General features: G+C 47.0%; 1 protein-coding gene across 3 annotated transcripts in view; it reads right to left on the bottom strand.

Annotated features, from left to right (window-relative positions):
- The window catches only part of LOC126527445 (protein SHQ1 homolog), a 142,014-nt gene that overhangs the window by 59,336 nt on the left and 60,504 nt on the right, over window positions 1-22,174 (bottom strand). For all 3 annotated transcript variants that reach the window (XM_055068425.2, XM_055068426.2, XM_055068427.1), the window contains 2 exons: window positions 12,361-12,473; window positions 508-617 (listed from right to left, as the gene is read on the bottom strand). In XM_055068425.2, the coding sequence (XP_054924400.1) occupies window positions 508-617; window positions 12,361-12,473 (223 nt within the window). The remainder of the gene's footprint in view (window positions 1-507; window positions 618-12,360; window positions 12,474-22,174) is intronic.

Here is a 22,174-nt window from a genome sequence, read left to right on the forward strand (position 1 = left end):
GAGCATATGTCACCCTGAAAAAGACAAGTCCACTTGTCGAAACGTTGGCTCCTGCTTTCATCTTGTTCTCGGTTTGCTCACCGTCTTGAATTTCCATCTCCCACATACCCAGCACTTTCCCTAGCTACATAGATCATTATTTTAACTGGGCAACTGACAGTTCAGGGGTGCAGCGCCACTGCTATCGGCAGTGATGCACATTATTAAAACCTTATAATAAATTACACACTTTACACAACACGCTTAAATGTGTTGCTTAATGATCAGAAGGGCCTACCATAACTCAATACATTTGTACAAAATCGCAAAAATCATTTCAGGGTCCCCTTAACTAAGCATTGCCCCTAAGAGTGACATGCACTGCATCAGTGGCCTCTGTAAGGCTGGGGAGTGGATCAAGAGCTTTGCTCACCGCCACAATGGAAAAAAGATTGAAAAAGAAAGCTACTAAGCAAGACGCTTGCATGTGCAACCAAAGAGGCGCCACAGATTGCTCAAGGTACTCACAGAGGTCCTCAGTTGTATCACCGCTGCCATCCAAGCACGCTGCCAGGTTCCACCAGGGGGCCTCATAGCCCAAGATTTGCTCCACGCCAGCAGGTTCATAACGGTCAGCTCTGAGTTAAGAAAGAGCATGCAGATGACCTTGTGCTATAGGCACAACAAACAGCATTGCCCATCTATACAAAGCTGACCATAAACAGCCAACTTTAGTGCAGCAGAGGTTTGTTGGGCCTTCTATACTCTAATGCCACCTACAAACTTCACACTACAGTCCAGAGTTCTTCACTGAAACTCCAAACTCCGGGCGTGTTCCGGTACTCTTCCTACGTGGTACAGGGTAACTGACTCACAAGCCAAATGTGAGCAACAAACAAAATGAAATGAGTCATCACCCACTGCCTGATAAAAAAAGTGCTCAAAGTGGTCAATATGGTTCAAAACAATGATGCTGATTGGAAAGACTGTATATCTGAATTTGCTTACACTGCATGCATAGGTCTTACTTTGTGGAGCTTGGGTGTTTTACAATTACTTCTGTTGATGTCCATTAGTGGCACAGCAGTCATTAGAACCCTATGCTGTTTGCAGAGCACTGTGTCTGGGTTTAAAAATGTGGGCCCTATGGGGAGCTTCGCAAATGGTATGAATGAAGACCACTTATTAGTCTCATTTGATACCACATTTTGTGACAGCCCATTTTTTCGTTTATCTCCAAAAATATACTGTTTGTGATTTTGTGCATATTACAGTGAGAAGCAGAAAGGCATTTCAGATGCATAACAGCACCTTAGCAGATATCCATTTCAATTTACCATCTACTATTGTGGCCAGTATTAAGGTAATGTGACCAGTTGATGGGGTTCAGACAAGCTCCCTTGCAAGCATGGTACTAAGCGAAGCACAAGGACTGAAGCTCCTTTCAAAAACTTTGTCCTCCTGTCTTTTGGGCCAACTTACTCTATTAGTGAGCCCGTGAGGGCATTATCGCTGATAGTCACCTTTGTTAATCTGTTTTACCACCGGTCCCACAAAAATGGTCAAAATGAACACTGCCAACACCAGCTACCTTCTTCCTACGCACAATTGCAATAAGGACAACTTCTATGCAATTGCAGAGTGCTGTGCTGATTGGTCAGGCTGCAAAGAGTGGCAGCACTGGCAGAGATACAGCTTTACGCACTGCACGCAATATCTTCCATGGTGGCAAAGAGACTCACTTGACACTTTTGCATGCCAACATCTTCAGTCTTCTGCTGCAGTTTGAACCAGCCATGGTGGATGCACGCTGTGGCTTTCATAGGATTGGCTTGGATTTTGAATTAGTGTCAATAAATGTCCTTTGTCAAGTGTTGTGTGTAGTTTTACTTAATTGCTGGAGTGCCATCGAGTGCAGTGGTACAGAACTATGCTTTTGCATAGGAACAATGGCCATGCACAACTACTGTGTACCCATAATAATCACATCTGATGTTACAGCACCTTGAGGCAAAAGCAGAACATTGAATTTTTGGTGCACACTTTTTCATATTGGTGCACAATCTTGTTCTGGCCATCCAAGGGAGCGGAAAGGAGGGCTCATCAATGATGCACAAGCTGATGTGCGAACGCATGATAATGGAAACACACTGCCCTATACTTTCTGTGTTTGCACGCTGAATGTCAACTGATGCTGTTAAAGTCAGTGCTTCAGTTGGTTCCTGAGCTGAGACTTCCAAATTAAATAAAATGTTCTGGCTAAATGGTTGTTCTGTGTACACGATACTGTGAAATACAGAACCCCCCTTCTTAAAGCCATCTCTGAGAAATAGCAGAGTTGGGGAGACCTCCATACTTCAAACTCCACAAAGAGCAAGATGTCAGAGGACATAGTTTTTCACCTTCCCTGTGAGATTGTACGTAGAAAGATCTGAAGGCTTTCTGTTCTTGACAAACCACCTCTACGAATATCACTTTCAGCGTACACCAACTGGCTAAACCTGCAGCTGTAGTTGTCATGAGTCACCGGCAAGACCTGTATGACAATGTGGAAAAGACGAAGATGCCAGTCGACGAAACAGAGAAGGTACCCACAGGGCAGAAGCACGTGAAGCGCGAAGGAAAAAGAAATTAAGAAAAAGAAGACACAGGCGGGGATGAGCTGGCATTGCTGAAGTGGTCAAGAAGGAAGACAGTGGCATCTCCAGCTGTGCTCTGGAGACGGGAGGCCGCAGCTTCGGGGACCACAAACCAGAGAGGGGGCGTTCGTGAGCTGGCCAGCGACGATTCCAGCTCCTGAGCCTCGACTGCGTCGCCGTGGCTGTGTTCCGCAGCCCCGGTCCAACCCCACGCTGCTGTAACTGGTTGCTGTACCGTGCCACGAAGGCAATCGCCTGGCCAGGTCAGCGGCACAACGGCCGACTAGCTCAGACCGCGTCCGGTGCCATGCGGGTCTCTGCGGAAGACTACAATCTCATCGCTCTTGTCAGAGGTCAACACCCATGCTGCATTGGAACCACGCAGGCCAACGTTCATTGCCATGCTGGGCCGGAGTCCGACACGACTGGTGACGGTCAGAACGTTCGTTTGCTCGTGACGTCGTGTTGGTTAGTCGAACGGAGGAACAATAAGTAGTTGAGGGCTTGTTTGTCTTTTATGTGCATAGCAAGTTTTTGGAGTGTCTCGTCTGTGCATAGTGTTTAGAGTGTGTCAGGGTAGTTTGCTGTTTCTTTTTTATTTCGTCATTTTTTTCTTCGAGATGAATGTTCTTTAACATACTTGAACTGTGTCTCTTGTGGGGATGCACGACTCTCACGCATTCCCTGATATGTTGTTTTCCCGCACGGCTCGCGTGGCCTGGCGCCCGCGGCGGTCGGAGTGGTACAAGCGCGGCGCGAGTGTCGCGCCGCTGCGGGGTTACTTGGGTGCGGGTAAGACAAGGCACTCTCTTGGATTCGGGACAGCGAGCGGGACGGACGTGCTGTGCCACGCGTGCGCCGACCCATGCTTCTGCGAGACCGTCTCGCGTGGCCGCCTTGGAATGCGCCACCGTTCGCGTGACCGTACATGCGAACGACCAGGCGTCGAGATCCAGCATGGGGCGAACATATTCGCTCGCTATCCGGTCGCGGTGAGTCGGACTCCTAGATTTGTCGCGCGCCCATCGGCATGTTTTGTGGATAGCAACTCGGCTAGCAGGCATTGATCTATGAAAGATGCAATAAATGCCCTTGTGATTGTTTGCACTACTGTGTTGTCGTTCCTTTGCCCCAAGAGCACGGGAGGAGAACCCCACATCTGGCTGCCCAACGTGGACCTCTTGGGGCATCGGACGACAGATTTAACAGTTTTGCTTCGTTCGAGACCTTTGTTTCAATCGAAGCGTAGGGCTAGCGTGGATTTTGATCGCTAGCGTTGGCGGCGTGCTTTTTTGAGAGAGGCGACGGTGGCTGTAGTGTGTTTGAACTTGTCAACATGCTAAGGCTTTTCACAAGTGTTTTTTTATTGACATTCGTTGGTACGAGAGCCACGTGGTCTGCATCCTGGGAGAGCGAGGCTGAGCGCCCGCGGAGCAGTGGCAAGCCTAAAGCGAGTGAGTACGGAAGCCTCGTGGGTGGTCCGAATTTCTTATGTAAATAGCTTCTTCTATCTCTTTGACTCGGATGAAGTCGCGGCTCTGGGAGCCGGGTGGCCGCGGGCCACGGGTGCCACGACGGGCTGACTGGTATTGCGGCCTGGCACCGTGCGCTCCGACACCGTCTGGGACGGTGGGCGCCGTCAACTCGGATGCTGTGTGCACCGAGCGGAGTAGGACCACCTCACAGAGCTGACGTCTCCTCGCGGCTGCCTGTGTTGCGCCCATTTTGGGTGTTGTTTTTGGATGCCGGTTGTTGTCAGGGTAGCGATGATTTAGGCCTAAGGCTTTACGAAGCTGCCTGTCACACGTGGAGAGACACAACCTGGTGGACCGTGGCGTTGAGGCGTTGCAATTTGCTTCCCTCATTCTATTTAGCCGCGCACGAATTGAAATTACTCGTTCGGCTCAAGGAAGTGAGCTTCGTTCACGTGAACTTAGCATCTGAGTAGCTGCCCGATCTTTTGCTAGCCGAGTTGAACGTCGTACCACGTGGGCGGTGCGCATGCAGAATTCCTCTCCCTTGCACTACTGTAATGTTTGCCGAGTGTGTTGAGTCTACGCAGCGTCATTGGAGTCACCCCGGGCGATGGTGATGCTGTGGCCAGTTCGGTGCAGCGACTTCGGCGGCCTCCTGCATCCAGCTCACAACCCTCGGCGGCGGACAAAAGAGCCGGCGGTCACCAACAGCTGCGGCGGCTCTTGCCAGCAGGGCGTGTCGGCGCGAGCGACGCTTGCTCGTACCGACTACGGCGTCGTCGTCTCCGGAGTCCTGGCCTGGGATCGTGCCGTCGAGTCGCAAAGCTGCTGCTGTGACCGGCGGACGCCAGCGGTGTACCCCAAGGACAGTCGGCTCGCATATGTTATGGACAGCGTGTGGACATTTCCTCAGCGCGGCCACTGTTGCATGTACTATCTTGTTCGCGAAGCACGGGTTAATGTTAGACCGTGTCACATGTTTCGCCGGAATAAGAAGTGATTTAAGGTTGGGGGGATGTGGGGATGCGCGACTCTCACGCATCCCCTGATATCTTGTTTTCCCGCACGGCTCGCGTGGCCTGGCGCCCGCAGCAGTCGGAGTGGTACAAGCGCGGCGCGAGTGTCGCGCCGCTGCGGGGTTACTTGGGTGCGGGTAAGACAAGGCGCTCTCTTGGATTCAGGACATCGAGCGGGACGGACGTGCTCTGCCGCGCGTGCGCCAACCCATGCTTCTGCGAGACCGTCTCGCGTGGCCGCCTTGGAATGCGCCACCGTTCGCGTGACCGTACATGCGAACGACCAGGCGTTGAGATCCAGCATGGGGCGAACATATTCGCTCGTTATCCGGTCGCGGTGAGTCGGACTTCTAGATTTGTCGCGCGCCCATCGGCATGTTTTGTGGATAGCAACTCGGCTAGCAGGCATTGATCTATTAAAGGTGCAATAAATGCCCTTGTGATTGTTTGCACTACTGTGTTGTCGTTCCTTTGCCCCAAGAGCACGGGAGGAGAACCCCACACTCTATACATTTCTAGAGCGCTGAAATTTGTGACAGTAGTTGTGCTGCAAAATCTTGTAGGTAGGCACGCTTTGCATCAGCTCTAAATACTCTCGCATTATATAAATGTCGAGCATGCTAAAGCAGTAGAGTAGCAGTACTTTCTACTGTAGTGGGGATTCCGGCACAGCATGCCATTTACAAAACACACACATGCACATGGCAGCATGGGAAGTTTAGATCCTCAAGATCTATCCTTTGCCTAAGCCACTCATCGACAAAATGGTCAATGCAGGGTGTCTACCAAGTTGACATTTCCAAATTCCCTGAGTTTTCCAGGTTTTCCCTGAGTGCCTTTGCAAAATTCCCTGAGTGATGCAAAACTATGTTTTATATCAAGACGGGCTGAGACCATATTGCCCGATGCTATCACTCTCTAGTAAGCATATGAAAAAAATTTTAAAAAAGAATGACTTATTCCAATTTGAATACTAAGGAGTAGTGTTTACGTTATTCAAAAAGAGAATAGAAGGGAGGGGTTAGTAAAATCACAGCAAATGAAATGTCTTCGAAAAAAGTTGTAAATGGAGTCGGACATTCTCAAATACGAATAAAAAGGAGATGCATGCAGAAGGAAATATTTTCGAATATTAGCCATTTCTATCAACAAAAGTGGGGAAAAAGCAGGCGGGTGAACAGGCAATTGGCAACTACGGTGTCGATTCTAGAAATGCTAGAGGTGAGATGCTGGTAGAATTCGCAGAAAGGAATAAGCTGAGAATAATTAACACTTTTTTTCAGGAAACGTAGCAACAGAAAATGGGCCTGGAAAAGCCCAAATGATAAAACAAGAAATGAAATTGATTTCATACTTTCTGCCGATCCCAGCATAGTGCAGAATCTCGAAGTAATAGGTAGGGTAAAATGTAGTGATCATAGGTTAGTGAAGGCCAGGATTCACCTCAATTTGAACAGAGAAAGAGTAAAATTGGTCAAGAAAAAACAGGTCAGCTTAGAGGCAGTAAGGGTAAAAGCAGACCAATTTAGGCTGGTACTTGCAAACAAATATGCAGCCTTAGAACAGAGAGATGATGATGATGACATAGAGGTAATGAATGAAACCGTAACGAGGCTGGCTTCAGAGGTAGCAATTGAAGAGGGAGGCAAGGCACCAAGGCAACCAGTAGGCAAGCTCTTCCAAGTAACAAAGGACCTAATAAAGAAACGACAAAGCATGAAAGTGTCCAACTCAAGAGATAAGATAGAATTCGCAAAACTGTCAAAACTGATCAACAAAGCGAAAATAAGTGATATTAGAAATTATAACGTGAGAAAGACTGAAGAAGCTGTAAGAAATAGATGCAGCCTGAAATAAGCGAGAAAGAAACTTGGCATAGGACAAACCAAGATGTATGCACTAAATGATAAGCAGGGTAATATCATCAGCAATCTCGAAGATATAGTAAAAGCAGCGGAAGAATTCTATACTGAACTTTACAATACCTAGACGACTCAGGAGCATTCCATTCAAAACAATAATGAGCAGTATACAGAAACTCCTCCTATAGCTAGAGATGAGGTCAGAAAGGCCTTGCAAGGCATGAAACGGGGAAAAGTGGCAGGAGAAGATGGAATAACAGTCAATTTAATCACAGATGGAGGACACAATGCTTGGAAAACTGGTGGCTCTCCATACGATGTGTCTATTGACTGCAAGGGTCCCAGAAAACTGGGAGAATGCAAACATTATACTAATTTACAAAAAGGAAGACGTTAAAAAACTAAAAAATTATAGGTCCATTAGCTTACTCCCAGTATTATATAAAATATTTACCAAAATAATCTCCAATAGAATAAGGGCAACACTGGACTTTAGTCAACCAAGGGAACAGGCTGGCTTCAAGAAGGCATACTCTACAATGGATCACATCCATGTCATTAATCAGGTTATCGAGAAATCCATACAGTACAATAAACCTCTCTATATGGCTTTCACAGATTACGAAAAAGCATTTGATTCAGTAGAGATACCAGCAGTCATAGAGGCATTGCGCAATAAATTAGTACAGACCGCTTACGTAAATACCGTGGAAAATATCTACAGAGATTCCACAGCCACCTTAATTCTACACAAGAAAAATAGGAAAGATACCTATAAAGAAAGGGGTCAGACAAGGAGACACAATCTCTCCAATGCTATTCACTGCGTGCTTAGAAGAAGTATTCAAGCTATTAAACTAGGAGGGCTTAGGAGTAAAGATCAACGGCGAATACCCCAACAACCTTCGGTTTGCGATGACATTGTTCTATTCAGGAACACTGCAGATGAGTTACAACAAATGATTGAGGACCTTCACAGGGAGAGTGTAAGAGTGGGGCTGAAGATTAATATGTAGAAGACAAAGATAATGACAAATAACCTGGCAAGGGAACAAGAGTTCCAAGATCACAAGTCAGCCTTTAAAATCTGTGGAGGAGTATGTTTACCTAAATCAACTAATCACAGGGGACCCGGACCATGAGAAGGAAATTCACAGAAAAATAAAAATGGGTTGGATCGCATATGGCAGACATCGTGAGTTCCTGAATGGGAGCTTACTGTTATCATTGAAAAGGAAAGTATACAATCAGTGCATTTTCAATCAGTTGCAATCAGTGCAATCAGTACAAAGAAGCTTGAGAACAAGTTAAGGACCGCGCAAAGAGCGATGGAACGAAGAATGCTAGGCATAACCTTAAGAGACAGAAAGAGAGCAGTATAGATCAGAGAGCAAACGGGTATAGACAATATTCTAATAGACATTAAGAAGAAAAAATGGCACTGGGCAGGTCATGTAATCCGCAGACTAGATAACCGTTGGATCATTAGGATAACAGAATGGGTACCAAGAGAAGGGAAGTGCAGAAGAGGACACCAGAAGACTAGGTGGTGAGACAAAATTAGCAAATTTGCGGGTGCTGCTTGGAATCAATTGGCGCAGGACAGGGGTAATTGGAGATCGCAGGGTGAGGCCTTCGTCCTGCAGTGTACATTAATAGGATGATGATGATGATCATCATCATCATCATCATTAACTGATAGCAAGCTCAGTGGTATGAGACCTGAACTTCGTCACAATTGAGATTCTCTCTTAAGAGCTCGTAAGTCAACCTCAACTGTCCTGACATACTATACCCTCAGCCCGTGCATGACACCTCAGTGTTGTGTTTCACTGCTTTAAAGAATTTATTTTATTTTGGATGAAGGGAGACACCTGCATCTCGGCATCAGCCAAACTTTGTTTTTTTCAGCTCAAGCTCCTTCAAAACGCCGGCAGCACACTTCTTTTCCCGTTCATTCCTCAATGCGTGGGTCCTTTCTGTTCTTGTCCTCCTCCCGCCACTCATTTGCCCCACGGACCATTTGAAGCATCTTCTTGGTCAGTTGCACAGTCCACGTCTGATTTTTCGAACTCCCTAGGGGTCGGGAAGACGTCCGAAAAATCAACCAGTTGGAAAAAATAAATGCATGTCATTTACTGCCCTTAAGGGCTCAAACTGCCACAGGCACATTTGAAAACGCTCTGAAGGAGGCCTGTCGGTACACATATTAGGCATACCGGTTCTCGTACTGTGACAGGAGATACCGGGTGCATGCATGTATAATTAAGGAATACATACTGTCTCAGTAAAGTGGAAAGTTGGGCTAGTTGGTGAATCGTCCACGTTTCATCACAGAGTGTATGGATGTGCTTTCCAGGACAATGACCGCCGACAGAAAAGAGCAACACGTAAGAAATCTAGTGAACTTTGGCGTGAAGAACGATTTACGGTTTCTGACTTCTGATAAGGAAGGTTGTTTTGTAGTCGTGCCTGAAGGTCTCTTCCAAAAGAAGGCGATGACAGCGGTCAGAAAGAATTTCGTACGTGTCGACGTAAAAGCTAAAAAGGTGAGGAATAAAGCAGTCACATTACTGGCAAGCAACAATTTTGAGCGACTTGCTTCAGCAGCTAAGCGCTCGTGCAACCTACACCTCGAATTGTTTTTCGTGGCAAAAACACATAAGGTTGGCGTTCCGTTCGGAGTCATAGTATCAGAAAGGGACTCGTGGCAATTGGTTGTCTCTTCATTTCTTCAAAACCACCTTAATGGCTTGATAGTTACCGATCTGTTCGTTTTACCAAACTCTGAAACGTTAGTAACGTACTTAAGCACGTCTAACCCTGGAAGATGTGAATTCTTCAGCATAGATGTACAGGATCTGTATTACAATATTCCGCATGGTCCCTTATTATCGAGTGTTAGGCATTGTATACCGGAAGACAACGATGAGATGGATTTTGTCAGCAAATGTGGCGTATCAGTTAATACATTTCTTGAACTATTAACCTTTTACCTTGAGTCCACCTTTGTAATGTGGAATAATGTTATGTACAGACAAAAGTCCGGTATATGTATAGGCTCAAAAATAGCTCCGGTACTTAGCACAATTTTTTTAGGTAGCATAGACAAAGCGATAGATGCAAACATTAAAGGCCTAGCGGTAAAAGTGTTTCGCTTTGTGAACGATTTTTTGGTTTTAGTCGAACAAGGTGTTTTGGACGTAAGAGTGAATGAAGTCTTAAAAGTGTTCAAGGACAACAGCCAAGGACTGGCTTTCACTGTAGAGTTGCCGAAAAATGGCAAGCTAGTCTTTAGATTTGGCGTTAACTTCCACACCGGACCACGTTTGCTGGTCATACAATCCACGATCAGAAAAACCCTTGCTTAGCTATAATTCGGGACACTCTCAAATTGTAAAAAGTGGCATAGCTTTCTCGTGCCTGAGGGCGGCCTTAACTAAGTCTTGCCCGGAAAAAATAAGAGACTTTCAGCCAACAGGTTATCAGACTAAAGAATGCAGGATATGAAAAACATGTACTCTGCGCATCAGCTTATAAGTTGATTCGTTATGTGTGCAATGGCCATCAGATAGCGCACAACAGAAAAGAGATTGACAGCAAAAAAATTGTGTCGCTACCACATGCACACAAAATTGCGCATAACTTAAAAAAATGTAGGTGGCAGATATGGTCTACGAGTAGTTTTTTCAGCGCCGAACAAACTCGGAAAAATATGTGCCGGACTGGATCGTAGAGTTTCAAGAAAAGTAAAAGTAAATGGTCGCAAGTCCACGGTCAAGCATAAAGAAAAACTTGTCGAGTGCAGGTCATCCGTAGTCTACTGTTTGCCCATATCGTGTGGAAAAGTATACATCGGCCAAACGGGTCGGTGTGTAAACACAAGACTTTTGGAGCACAAAAGGTCACTGGGGGGAAACATTCATTCCCACATTAAGGGGCACTGCTCACAACATGGGTGCTGGCCGCTTTACAATGATACCACAGTTTTATCGCACCATAAGGATCAGCTAACCAGGGAAATAATCGAAGCCTTTCATATTCACAAGAGGGGAGAGGGTTGTATCAGTCAGCCATCTGTACATCTAAGCCATGGTGAGGTTGCCTTTTTGGAAGCACACTAAAAAGGAAGAAAAAAATTGTGCAATAAAAATGGTTGTTAGGGTTGCAACAATTTACGATAGGATTGCACACCATGATAGATAGGTGCCATTTCTTTGACAGCCCGAGTATGCGCGGGCAAATGATTTTTAAAAAATGCCTTTAATCTTGCCTTGATGATCTTTGACGCCTGAGGGTGCGCAGGTATATAAATATGAAGTATGTGTTCTAAAATAAAATAGTTGCGAGTGCAGCGAGTGTAGTCTTTTCTTGTGTGTCTTCACTGTGTTCGTGTCAGTGCGCTGCTTCACCAGCAACGTATGATGACATACTGTCTCCCTTGGCAATAGGCCCTTCCCACGTTTGTTATGCTTTACTGCAATACTTTTGCGTATGCTTCACTAAGTAACATTTCTGTACAGAGGCGAAGCTGACTTTCCGGAACCGGCATTATGCAACGCACCGTGCTTTCCAAGCTTCTAAGCCAATCGTGAGGACCACAAAGACGGAGTCAGTGCTTTTGCTGACAGCAGCGAATTCTTTCATTAAAAAACAAGGCATCTAACGCCAAGAAGCTTAACAATAAATGTCGAAGCAGCTAGGTCTAGCGCTGCTGCAGTGGTGGCGACGGCTGCCAGCGGATCTGCGTGCGAGAGCACCAGTTCGAGGCGACGAGGTAATCAAAATGGCAGCGGTGGTGGCTTTGATTAATGCCATTTCAGACCTATGGTCACGGCAAAAAGTTTGGAAAATCGGACAGCGAAGGGTTCTTGCGTACGAAATTTCAGACATTCTGATAGATTGACTCTATGGGGTACGTGGTGGTGCCGCAAAGAAGTCCAAATTATCGGGCATCCGGAAAGTCAGTCATTGACTGTACACTGGCAACTCCTCCAGCCGACTACAGGGTGTCAAAGACGATTCATTACGGTTCCTGTCTGTTACTCGGGCCAGCATTACCGCAACTTTCGACCCTTTCAATAAAATTACAGCTAATTTTCTCTGTTGACGCACAATTTCCCTGAGTTTTCCCCGAGTTCTTCCAGACTACTGAGAATTCCTGAGAATTCCCGGTTGGTAGATACCCTGGCAGTGACTTGTTAAAAATATGGCTCTGGGACTATGGCCTGTTACTGCTTCATAGCAGAGGTAAGAAAAGGAGTGAGACTGCCACTGACCAAAAAATGCAAATCTATGAGCAGCACCAGGGCTGGGCTTGTGCAATGCTTTCGAGCACACAAAATGTGCCTCACTGACCACACCCAAGGACAGAGAGCAGTGCAATTACAGGTAGTGTTCTGCACTGAAGTGGCCCTCTTCTGCCTCCAGACGCTCCTTCCGGGCTTCCTGGACACTCTTGCGTTCAGGATCAGCAATGTCCACCAGGTCAGACATCTCCTCCTACATAGCAGAAGGTCACCAACAGAGAAATCAGAGATGGGAACTTTATAAACTTAAGGCACAACATGACTTTGACATGTCCCCATGTGTCCCTCTTGCTTCACAGTCCACTTAGCAACTTGGAAACATGATTCCCTTAAAAGCCTGCAACATTTTGCTGACATTTATGTGAAGATACTTGTTCTATTTATTTATTTATTTATTTATTTATTTATTTATTCATTTATTTATTTATATATTTACAATACCTCAGAGACCCCAATAAATGCGTTTTACATGAGGAGTGGGCTATCACAGTAGCTTTGCTTAGCAATGTGAAAGGTGGCAGGAAAGAGTACTGTTTCCTGCCACTTCTCTTACTTATGAAGTAGACTGCCACACTGCTAACCAAAGATGCAACATTACCAACATGCCCGTTCATCCGCCCTTGCTGTTACACAAGTGTTAATTGTTATGCAGTTGCTCGATTGTTGCTTTGAAGCTGGTGACACTGGAGTCCACATGGTTCAGTGCCCCACTTTTCATCAGCAGAGGGTGCCAATGAAGTGCATGACCTGTTAAAGCAAAGCTCTGTTAGCCTCTTCCTGCACCTTGTCAAGTTAACCTAGTCACTACCAACTGCACAGATTCACACTGACCTCAAAACACTGCACTCTCGCAACTCATGAAAATCGTGCCATGATATTATTACGATATTATCGAGCGATGCTGAAGAGATGGGCTGCCGCGAGAACGACGGCAAAGTTGGTCGCTGCCCTTAGTGCGAGCAAGGGTCGGCCTAGCTGTCTGGCTCGAGTGTAAATAACCTGTAAATAGCCTCTCTCGTCTGTGTCTTTTCACACGTAACATTCTGGTGGAGGTTAGAAATCCCCGTCCTCGCCATAGAACTGCGAAGTGGTCGGCACATCGAGCTTGTCACCACGCCTTCCGGTGATGAGCCCACCTCTGCAACGGCTTCGGCTTGTCCGACTGCTCCAATCATCCCAGTTGGAATACAATACACTTTTATTTGCTTTCTTTATCACATAGTGAATCCTGTGGTAACCTTAAGCACACAGTGCTTGTTAGGTGACCAGGCAATGGTGGAACATCTTCATACATAAAAAGCATCATGACATACATTTACTAAAACTAGAACGACATGGCATACGAGGTGTTGTTCATTCACTTTTGCACTCGTATCTCTCTGATCGACAGCAGTCCATAGTTATAAATGGTTCTACATCATCCTTTCGCCCATTACTGAGTGGTGTGCCCCAGGGAAGCATTCTGGGCCCCCTTTTATTTAACGTATATGTGAATGACTTACCTCTTATTGACAAGTGTACAGATTTTGTTTTATACACAGACGACATGAGCCTCTTTGTTTCTTCTGATTGTTTTTACAAGCCAATAATGTGCTGTCCAAGGTGTTCGAGTGGCCCTTATGTAACAGTCTACGAATTTATTTTATTTATTTATTTATACAATACTGCGGACTCATGGTCAAAGCAGGGTGGTCGATAAAAATACAAAAGAAATACGAAAGAAACAGCAATGAAAAAAAAAAGCAACAATATTACAGACTCAGAAATGTTACTTCACAATTTTATCACTTGCTTTGATAAGGCAGTTCCGTTCAATAATGGTTCTCGAGAAATAAGAAAACTTAAATAGGTCTGTGCGAGCAAAATATGGGGGTTAGGGCATTTTCATTGTGGTGTCGGGTGGGCCTGTTAGTTAAGGATGACAAATATGTTGATGCATCTAGTGCTAGCTTGTTTTCCAAGAGTTGGGAAAGAAATTCTAATCTAAATTTTTGCCTTCATGCCTGTAATAGGGGAATGCTATTTGCTTGCACTAAATCAGAAGGCGAGTCTAATGCTGAAAATTTATTAAAGATAACCCTTACGGCCTTCCTCTGAAAACGTTCAAGAGAATAATCAATGCTGCGCTTAGTACGAGGATCCCATATAATGCACGCATATTCCTGTCTTGGCCACCCAAGAGCAGTATAGCAGAGCAGCGTAATATTTGTGGGAGCAGTTTTAAGTTTATGTTTAAGGACACAAAGCTTGCAGAAGGCAGATGAACAAACATTATCAATATGAAGATTCCAAGATAGGTTTGATGTGAGTGTGACACAGATATTTATAGCAACTTACTTCTTGTAATGGTGAAGACCCTAATATGTAGGTATATGACAGTAGAGTTTTTTGGCAAGTTACTGGAAGCAGACACATTTGCTTGTGTTAAGGGTCATTCCCCATTTTACACACCATTGATGTATATTGCCCAGACTAGTGTTGAGATTGTTGTAATCGTTAGTGGAACTAATTTCTTTAAACAAAGCACAATCATCAGCAAACAATCTTATTTCTACACAAAGGCAAACAACATCAACAATATTGTTACGGTGAAGAGAAGGAAGAAGTTGAATTAGACGAGAGGATGACGAAGTCTGGCAGTTGCCTGACCACCATATACCTCAGTTGTAAATATACATTGTTTTACATTCGTGGGCCTGCTTTCTTCCTGCAACATTTTGGTGGAGGTGCGGGGTACAATCACGGAACTTCGCAGCGGACGTCATCTACCTGCCGCCACAATGGCAAATTAACTGACGCACGCGACAACACCTCAGCAGCCCGTGCCGACGGTCATCCTCTCACCCGCGGGACCCAGGGACATTTTGTGGCACAGACAACGCCGACGTCAAGGACTGGCTTACGATGTACGAGCAAGTGTGCGACAACAACAGGTGGGATCCAACAATGATGCTAGCAAACGTGATATTCTATCTAAGAAGAACTGCGAAGCAATGGTACGACACACACGAAGCTGACCTAACGAACTGGGATGTATGCAAAGAAAAAATGCGAGACCTGTTTGGCAGCCCTGTCGGTCGTCAGCTGGCAGCAAAAAATGAACTTGCGTGTCGCGCTCAGACATCCACAGAATCCTATGTCATGTACATATAGGATGTGCTGGCCCTCTGTCGCAAGGCTGGTAACAACATGACCAAGGCAGACAAGATTGGTCACATACTGAAAGGTATTGCAGACGATGCCTTCAATCTACTGATGTGTAAGAATTGTGCTACTGTGGATGCAACTATAAAGGAGTGCCGGCGCTTCGAACAAGCGAAGGGCTGCCGTGTCGCTCAAACTTTCGACCGATTGCCCAATACCGCCGTGACATCTTCTTGCGAAGACCCGCCGTGGTTCGTTCAGCCCACAGGCCCGGAAGATATCACGCGCATCGTTTGCCGTGAGCTTCAGGCCATGGCTCCGGCTCCAGTTCGTTCCGACTGTCGGGAAAGTGTGCTTGCTATCTCCCTTATACAAGCGGTCATTCAGGAGGAAATACCAAGTTTGGGCATTCCGTCTCTCTGCTCGGTCCGCCATACAAACACTTACCAAATTTCTCCTGCCGCTTGCTCCCAGACGCAAAGCTTTCCACCAATCCGTCGCAACCCAGCTGACTGGCGCACAGCGGATGATAAACCCATCTGTTTTATTTGCTCCGGTATTGGACACATCGCCCGTCATTGCCGCAACCACTCGTCGTCGCCTCCTCGATGGTCCTCTCCGAGTCACTACCGCCAACTACCAGACAATCGTACTTTCTCGCCCTATACGCCAACTAGGAACATCAACGCCAACAGTGCTCCACCAAAATCCAGCCGCTCCCCGTCTCCGCAAGGTCGTAGGTCCCATTTGCCTCCCGTTCACCGCTCTTCGTCCCCTTTTGCAACCGGTCGCTTCACTTCAGGAAACTAGGTGGTGCAGCTCCCGGAGGTGAAGCTGCAACTCCGACCCGGCCCACAAATCCTCTGGTGACCCTACCTACATGTGGACACCTACTGGACATTGAAGTTGTGGGAGATATGGGGTTCTCCTCCGTACTCTTGGGACAAAGGAACGACAACACAGTAGTGCAAACAGTCACAAGGGCATTTATTGCACCTTTCATAGATCAATGCCTGCTAGCGGAGTTGCTATCCACAAAACATGCCGATGGGCGCGCGACAAATCTAGAAGTCCGACTCACCGAGCGACCAGATAGCGAGCGAATATGTTCGCCCCATGCTGGATCCCAATGCCTGGTCGTTCGCGTGTACGGTCACGCGAATGGTGGCACGTTCGAAGGCGGCCACGCGAGACAGTCTCGCAGAAGCATGGTCGCAGCGCGCGCGGAATGTCCACGCTGTTCGCCGACCGGCCGGGAAAGAGGCAGCGCCTTGTCTCCCGGCGCCCAAGTAACCTCGCCGCAGCGCAACACTAGCGCCATCTCTCGCACTGCGCTTCAACCACTCCGACCGCCGCGGGCGCCAGGCTACGCGACGGGCGAAGCCGCCCTGCAGGAGACGAGCTATGCGGGAAAACGATCTCAGGGGAGACGTGAGAGTCACGCATCCCCACAAAGTTGATGGCGTTCCTGTTAGATCTCTCGTTGATACAGGAGCGCAGCTTTCAGTTATGAGCGCTGCTCTCAGCCAAAGGCTCAAAAAGGTTCTGACACCCACCGTACCGGGCACTGTGCGAGTCGCCGATAGGAGTACTTCACCTGTCCGTGGAATGTGCACAGCACGTGTGACCATTGGGGGCCATTATACCGTTGTTCTCTTTATCATCCTTGAACACTGTCCGCACGACCTAATTCTCAGCCTCGACTTCCTTTCGAAACACTCTGCCCAAATTGACTGCTCCGCAGGTGTTGTACAGTTGGATCTGCGGCTTCCTGCCGACGCAACAACTTGTGCTTCACACCGCTTATGCTCTGCTGAGTTTGCAAGGCTGTCTCCACAAGCGGCTACAAATGTACTCCCGACGCCCTGTCCTCCCGTACCTGATGGCGAGTACGTCGTGTCGCCGCTTACTGACGTTGTTTTGTCGCGAAATGTTGCCCTGCCGAGCACCTTAATCCGGATCCGCGAAAACTGCACTCGCATGCCCATCCTCAATTTTGGATTTTCGTCGCATGTGCTGCCACACGGTATCGCCATAGCGCATATCACTCCTTTGGAAGAATTTGAGGTTTCTTCTTTGACCTCTGAGTCCTTCCTCAGTACCAATGGACCTTTGTCACCCACTCCTCCGTACTCGATGCCTGCGGACGATGTTTCTAAGATGATCGCCTCCGACCTTCCATCCGAGCAAGCAGCAGCTCTTCGTCACCTCCTGTCATCTTTTCGGGACATCTTCAATTTGGACGACCGTCCACTTGGCCAGACATCTGTTGTCACGCATTCCATCAACAACGGTGACGCCAGCCCCATTCATAGGCGGCCATATCGTGTCTCCGCAACAGAAAGGGCCATCATACAGAAAGAGGTAGACAGGATGATGGACAAGGACATCACTGAACCTTCCAGTAGCCCGTGGGCATCACTGGTTGTCTTAGTAAAGAAAAAAGACAACTCGTGGTGCTTCTGCGTTGACTACCGCCACCTCAACAGGATAACAAAGAAGGATGTTTATCCCCTGCCTCGCATTGATGACGCTCTTGACTGCCTTCGCGGACCCCAATACTTTTCATCAATTGACCTCCGCTCCGGCTATTGGCAGATTAGCGTCAATGAGATGGACCGCGAGAAAACTGCCTACGTCACACCGGACGGTCTGTACCAATTTAAAGTCATGCCCTTTGGATTATGCAATGCGCCAGCTACATTCAAGCGCATGATGGACTCTCTCTTGTGCGGTCTAAGTGGTCTACATGCCTCTGTTACCTCGACGATGTGATTGTGTTTTCGCCAAACTTTGAGAGCTGCCTACGGCGCCTCACAACCATACTCTCCGTGTTTCGCAGGGCTGGCCTTCAGCTAAACTCCTGCAAGTGCTATTTCGGTCGCCGTGAAATTAACATGCTCGGCCATCTCGTAAATGCCCCCGGAATCCAACCTGATCCACAGAAAGTTCATGCCGTGCAAAATTTTCCTGTACCTTGTTCAACAAACGATGTCCGTAGTTTTCTGGGTTTATGCTCTTATTTGCGGCGATTTGTGAAAAATTTTGTCGACATCGCACACCCTCTCACTGACCTTAAGAAATACGTCTCTTTCTCTTGGGGACCACTGCAGGAGAAAGCCTTCTCTACCATGATTGAGCGGCTTACAACTTCCCCAATTCTGTCACACTTCGACCCTTCTGCGCCTACTGAAGTACGAACTGACGCGAGTGCTCATGGCATCGGCGCTGTCCTCGCTCAGCGTCAACAGGGCCAAGACCGTGTCATCGCTTACGCTAGCCGCCTTCTTTCCACGCCTGAGCGAAATTACTCCATTACTGAGAGAGAATGTCTCACGCTCGTATGGCGGTCGCGAAATTTCCGCCGTACCTTTTCGGTCGGAGCTTCTGCGTCGTAACCGATCATCACACCCTCTGCTGGCTCTCCTCTTTGAAGGACCCAACTGGACGACTTGCACGTTGGGCATTGCGTCTACAAGAACATTCATTTTCTATTATGTAAAAGTCAGGGCGCCTGCATAAAGACGCTGACTGCCTGTCCCGCAATCCCGTGGATCAACCGGACGATACCGATGCAGACTCGGACATCAGTGTTCTATCCCTCTCCGGCTTCCTCCATATTTGCGATGAGCAGCGCAAAGATCCTGTTCTTCGAACACTTATGGAACGCCTAAGCTCCTCGCCCAATGACCCGTCCCTCCGGATGTTCACCTTGCGCGATGGAACTTTATACTGTCGTAGCGTTCGTCCTGACGGCCCGGAGCTCCTCCTAGTCATTCCCAAGCACCTTTGACTCGCCGTGCTCCAACAACTTCACGACGCTCCTACTGCCGGCCATCTGGGCATCACTCGTACATACGACCACCTGCGGCGCCTCTTCTTCTGGCCCGGCATTTATCGCTCTGTGCGCCGTTATGTCGCTTCTTGTGACCTGTGTCAGCGCCGGAAGACGCCTGCTATGCCTCCCGCTGGTTTGCTGCAATCAGTTGATATCCCTACAGAGCCCTTCTTCCGTGTGGGCCTAGACCTCCTTGGCCCCTTTCCAATTTCCATCAAAGGAAACAAATGGATTGCTGTAGCAACCGATTATGCCACGAGATATGCCAACGCACGAGCGCTACCAACCAGCTGCGCTACAGATGTCGCCGACTTCTTACTATACGACGTCATCCTGCACCACAGCACCCTTCGGCAGCTGCTGACGGATTGCGGCCGCTACTTTCTATCGAAGGTCGTCGATGATCTGCTCTGCTCCTGTTCTACAGAACACCAGATTGCTACCGCGTACCACCCTCAAACGAACGGCCTCACCGAGCAACCCAACCGCACGCAAACTGAAATGCTGGCCATGTACGTTTCCGACGATCACCGCGACTGGGACGTCGCTTTACCATACATCACTTTCGCATACAACTCGTCCCGTCACGACACTGCAGGATTTCACGATTTTACCAGTTGTATGGCCGCGACCCCACCTTGCCCTTTTACACGTTGCTACCTTCCGCAGTACAATCACCCAGCACTGGTTATGCTCGCGATGCTATTGACTTAGCCGCCCAGGCCCGAGAAGTCGCCCGTCATCGCCTCACAGTCTCGCAAGCTTCTCAAAAGCAACGCTACGACCTTCGACACCGAGACTCCCATTTTTCACCTGGTTCCCTTGCCCTTCTCTGGACGCCTTCACGTCGCGTCGGCTTGTCGGAAAAACTACTTTCCCGTTATTCTGGTCTGTACAAGATCTTACGCCAACTGTCTGACGTGGCATACGAGATCGCCCCAGTCGGTCAGCCTTCAGCGCCTCCCAACGTCACCAGCGATGTTGTTCACGTCGTCAGGCTCAAGCCCTATGTCCCCCCATTAAGTGAGGCTCTATAACTTGCACCGGGATGGAGCTACTCCGCCGGGAGGGTGATGTTACGGTGAAGAGAAGGAAGAAGTTGAATTAGACGAGAGGAAGACAAAGTCTGGCAGTTGCCTGACCGCCATATACCTCAGTTGTAAATACACATTATTTTACACTCGTGGGCCTGCTTTCTTCCTGCAACAATATCATTAGCATACAATACAAAGAGCAAAGGGCCTAACACGCTGCCCTGAGGTACACCGGATGTGACCAGAAGACAGCCCGAGTGCTGACCCGCTATATCAATGTATTGTTTGCAATTATTCAAGTAGGCTGAAATCCAAACAAGTATTTGCGGAATGCCTATTGTTTCAAGTTTGAAAATGAGTTTAGTATGAGGAACTTTATTGAAGGCTTTGCAAAAATTCAAGAAAAGCATATCTATCCTACTGTGTCCACCGAGGGTCAGTGCCAGAGAATGAAATAATGTGACGAGTCAAGTTACGGTTGATAATCCTTTCCAAAATCCATGCTGATATTTGGTCAATATGCAGCGTTCCTCTAGGAAGCTTGTTATACTAGTAGCTATGATATGTTAAATAATTTTACAGCATTGCGAAGTTAGTGAAATAGGGCGGTAATTTCCTAGTGTCAGCTGGTCCCCCTTTTTAAAGATGGGTACAATTCGGGCTGTCCTCCAATCACTAGGTAGTTGTGAAGTCAGCAAAGAAGTGCGAAAAATAATACACAAAAATTTAGCAAGAGATAAAGCATATTGTCATAGGGATACATTAAGGATATTGTCAGTACCGCACGAAGTTTTGGTTTTCAACTTTAGTAACATAGATACCACACCAGGATAAGAAATGAAAGGTGCATCTGCACATGAAAAGACTGTCATGTTACATGCGTAGTTTGAAACAGAAGTGTTAAACATGCTCTGCAAATATTCATTGAAATGCTCGGCAATGGTTCTCTGATCCGTTACGTTGATTTCGTCAACTGATATATGTGATAACGTTTTTTTTTTCTCTTCACTGACATAATTCCAGAATATACTGGGGTCACTTTTGATAATGTTAGGCAAGGAAGTTCTGAAGTAATACTCTCTCAAGCATACAGCTTGAGCGAGATTGTTCTGCGTATCATATATCAAATCTGCTGCTGCCTGTTGTTTTTTGAATCACTTAACTTTTCGTTTCATCTGAATAATGGCGCGTGTTATCCAAGGTGTTTTCTTGCTAATCTTTCTGAACTTGCTTGGGACAAAGTTATCTAAGCAAAAACAACATATTTCTTTGAACCGTGTCCAGAGTACGCCAACATCTGCATCATCAAAATCGGTAAAACATGTTTCCATATGTTCAATTATGCGTACATCGTTAGCCCTAGAGTAGTCTTTAAAGTGACGAAGTAATGGATTTTTATGGCTGGTTACTGGAACAAGAGCAAAGATAATGAATACGAAGTTGTGATCAGAGAAACCTTGTCCTACTTCCACAGTGTGTTGAGAGAAATTGTGGTTAATCAGCACAAGATCCAATATTGAGGTGGAATCACCCTGCACTCATGTTGGTACGTGAACTACTTGTAACAGGTCATGCATAAGCATAATGTCAAAAACTATGTTAACATGTTCTGAGGTCTTAATGCCAGCATCAAGGCGCTCCCAGTCTACTCCAGGTAAGTTAAAGTCACCAATTAGTAAGACCTTATTTTCAAATTTGGCCATGTAATTTTTCACTGTGCTAAAGTATTCTGGGGTGACATCTGGTGGCCTGTACAGCCCAAATACAATTAGACTGTGAACTCAGCAAGTCACCTTAATACATATGCATTCTATTTAGTCAACATCTTCCATTAAAAGAGCTTCAATACAGCTTTTAACTAACACTGCTACACCTCCT

The sequence above is a fragment of the Dermacentor andersoni genome, chromosome 9 (genome assembly GCF_023375885.2).
Source record: "Dermacentor andersoni chromosome 9, qqDerAnde1_hic_scaffold, whole genome shotgun sequence".
Lineage (NCBI taxonomy): Eukaryota > Metazoa > Arthropoda > Arachnida > Ixodida > Ixodidae > Dermacentor > Dermacentor andersoni.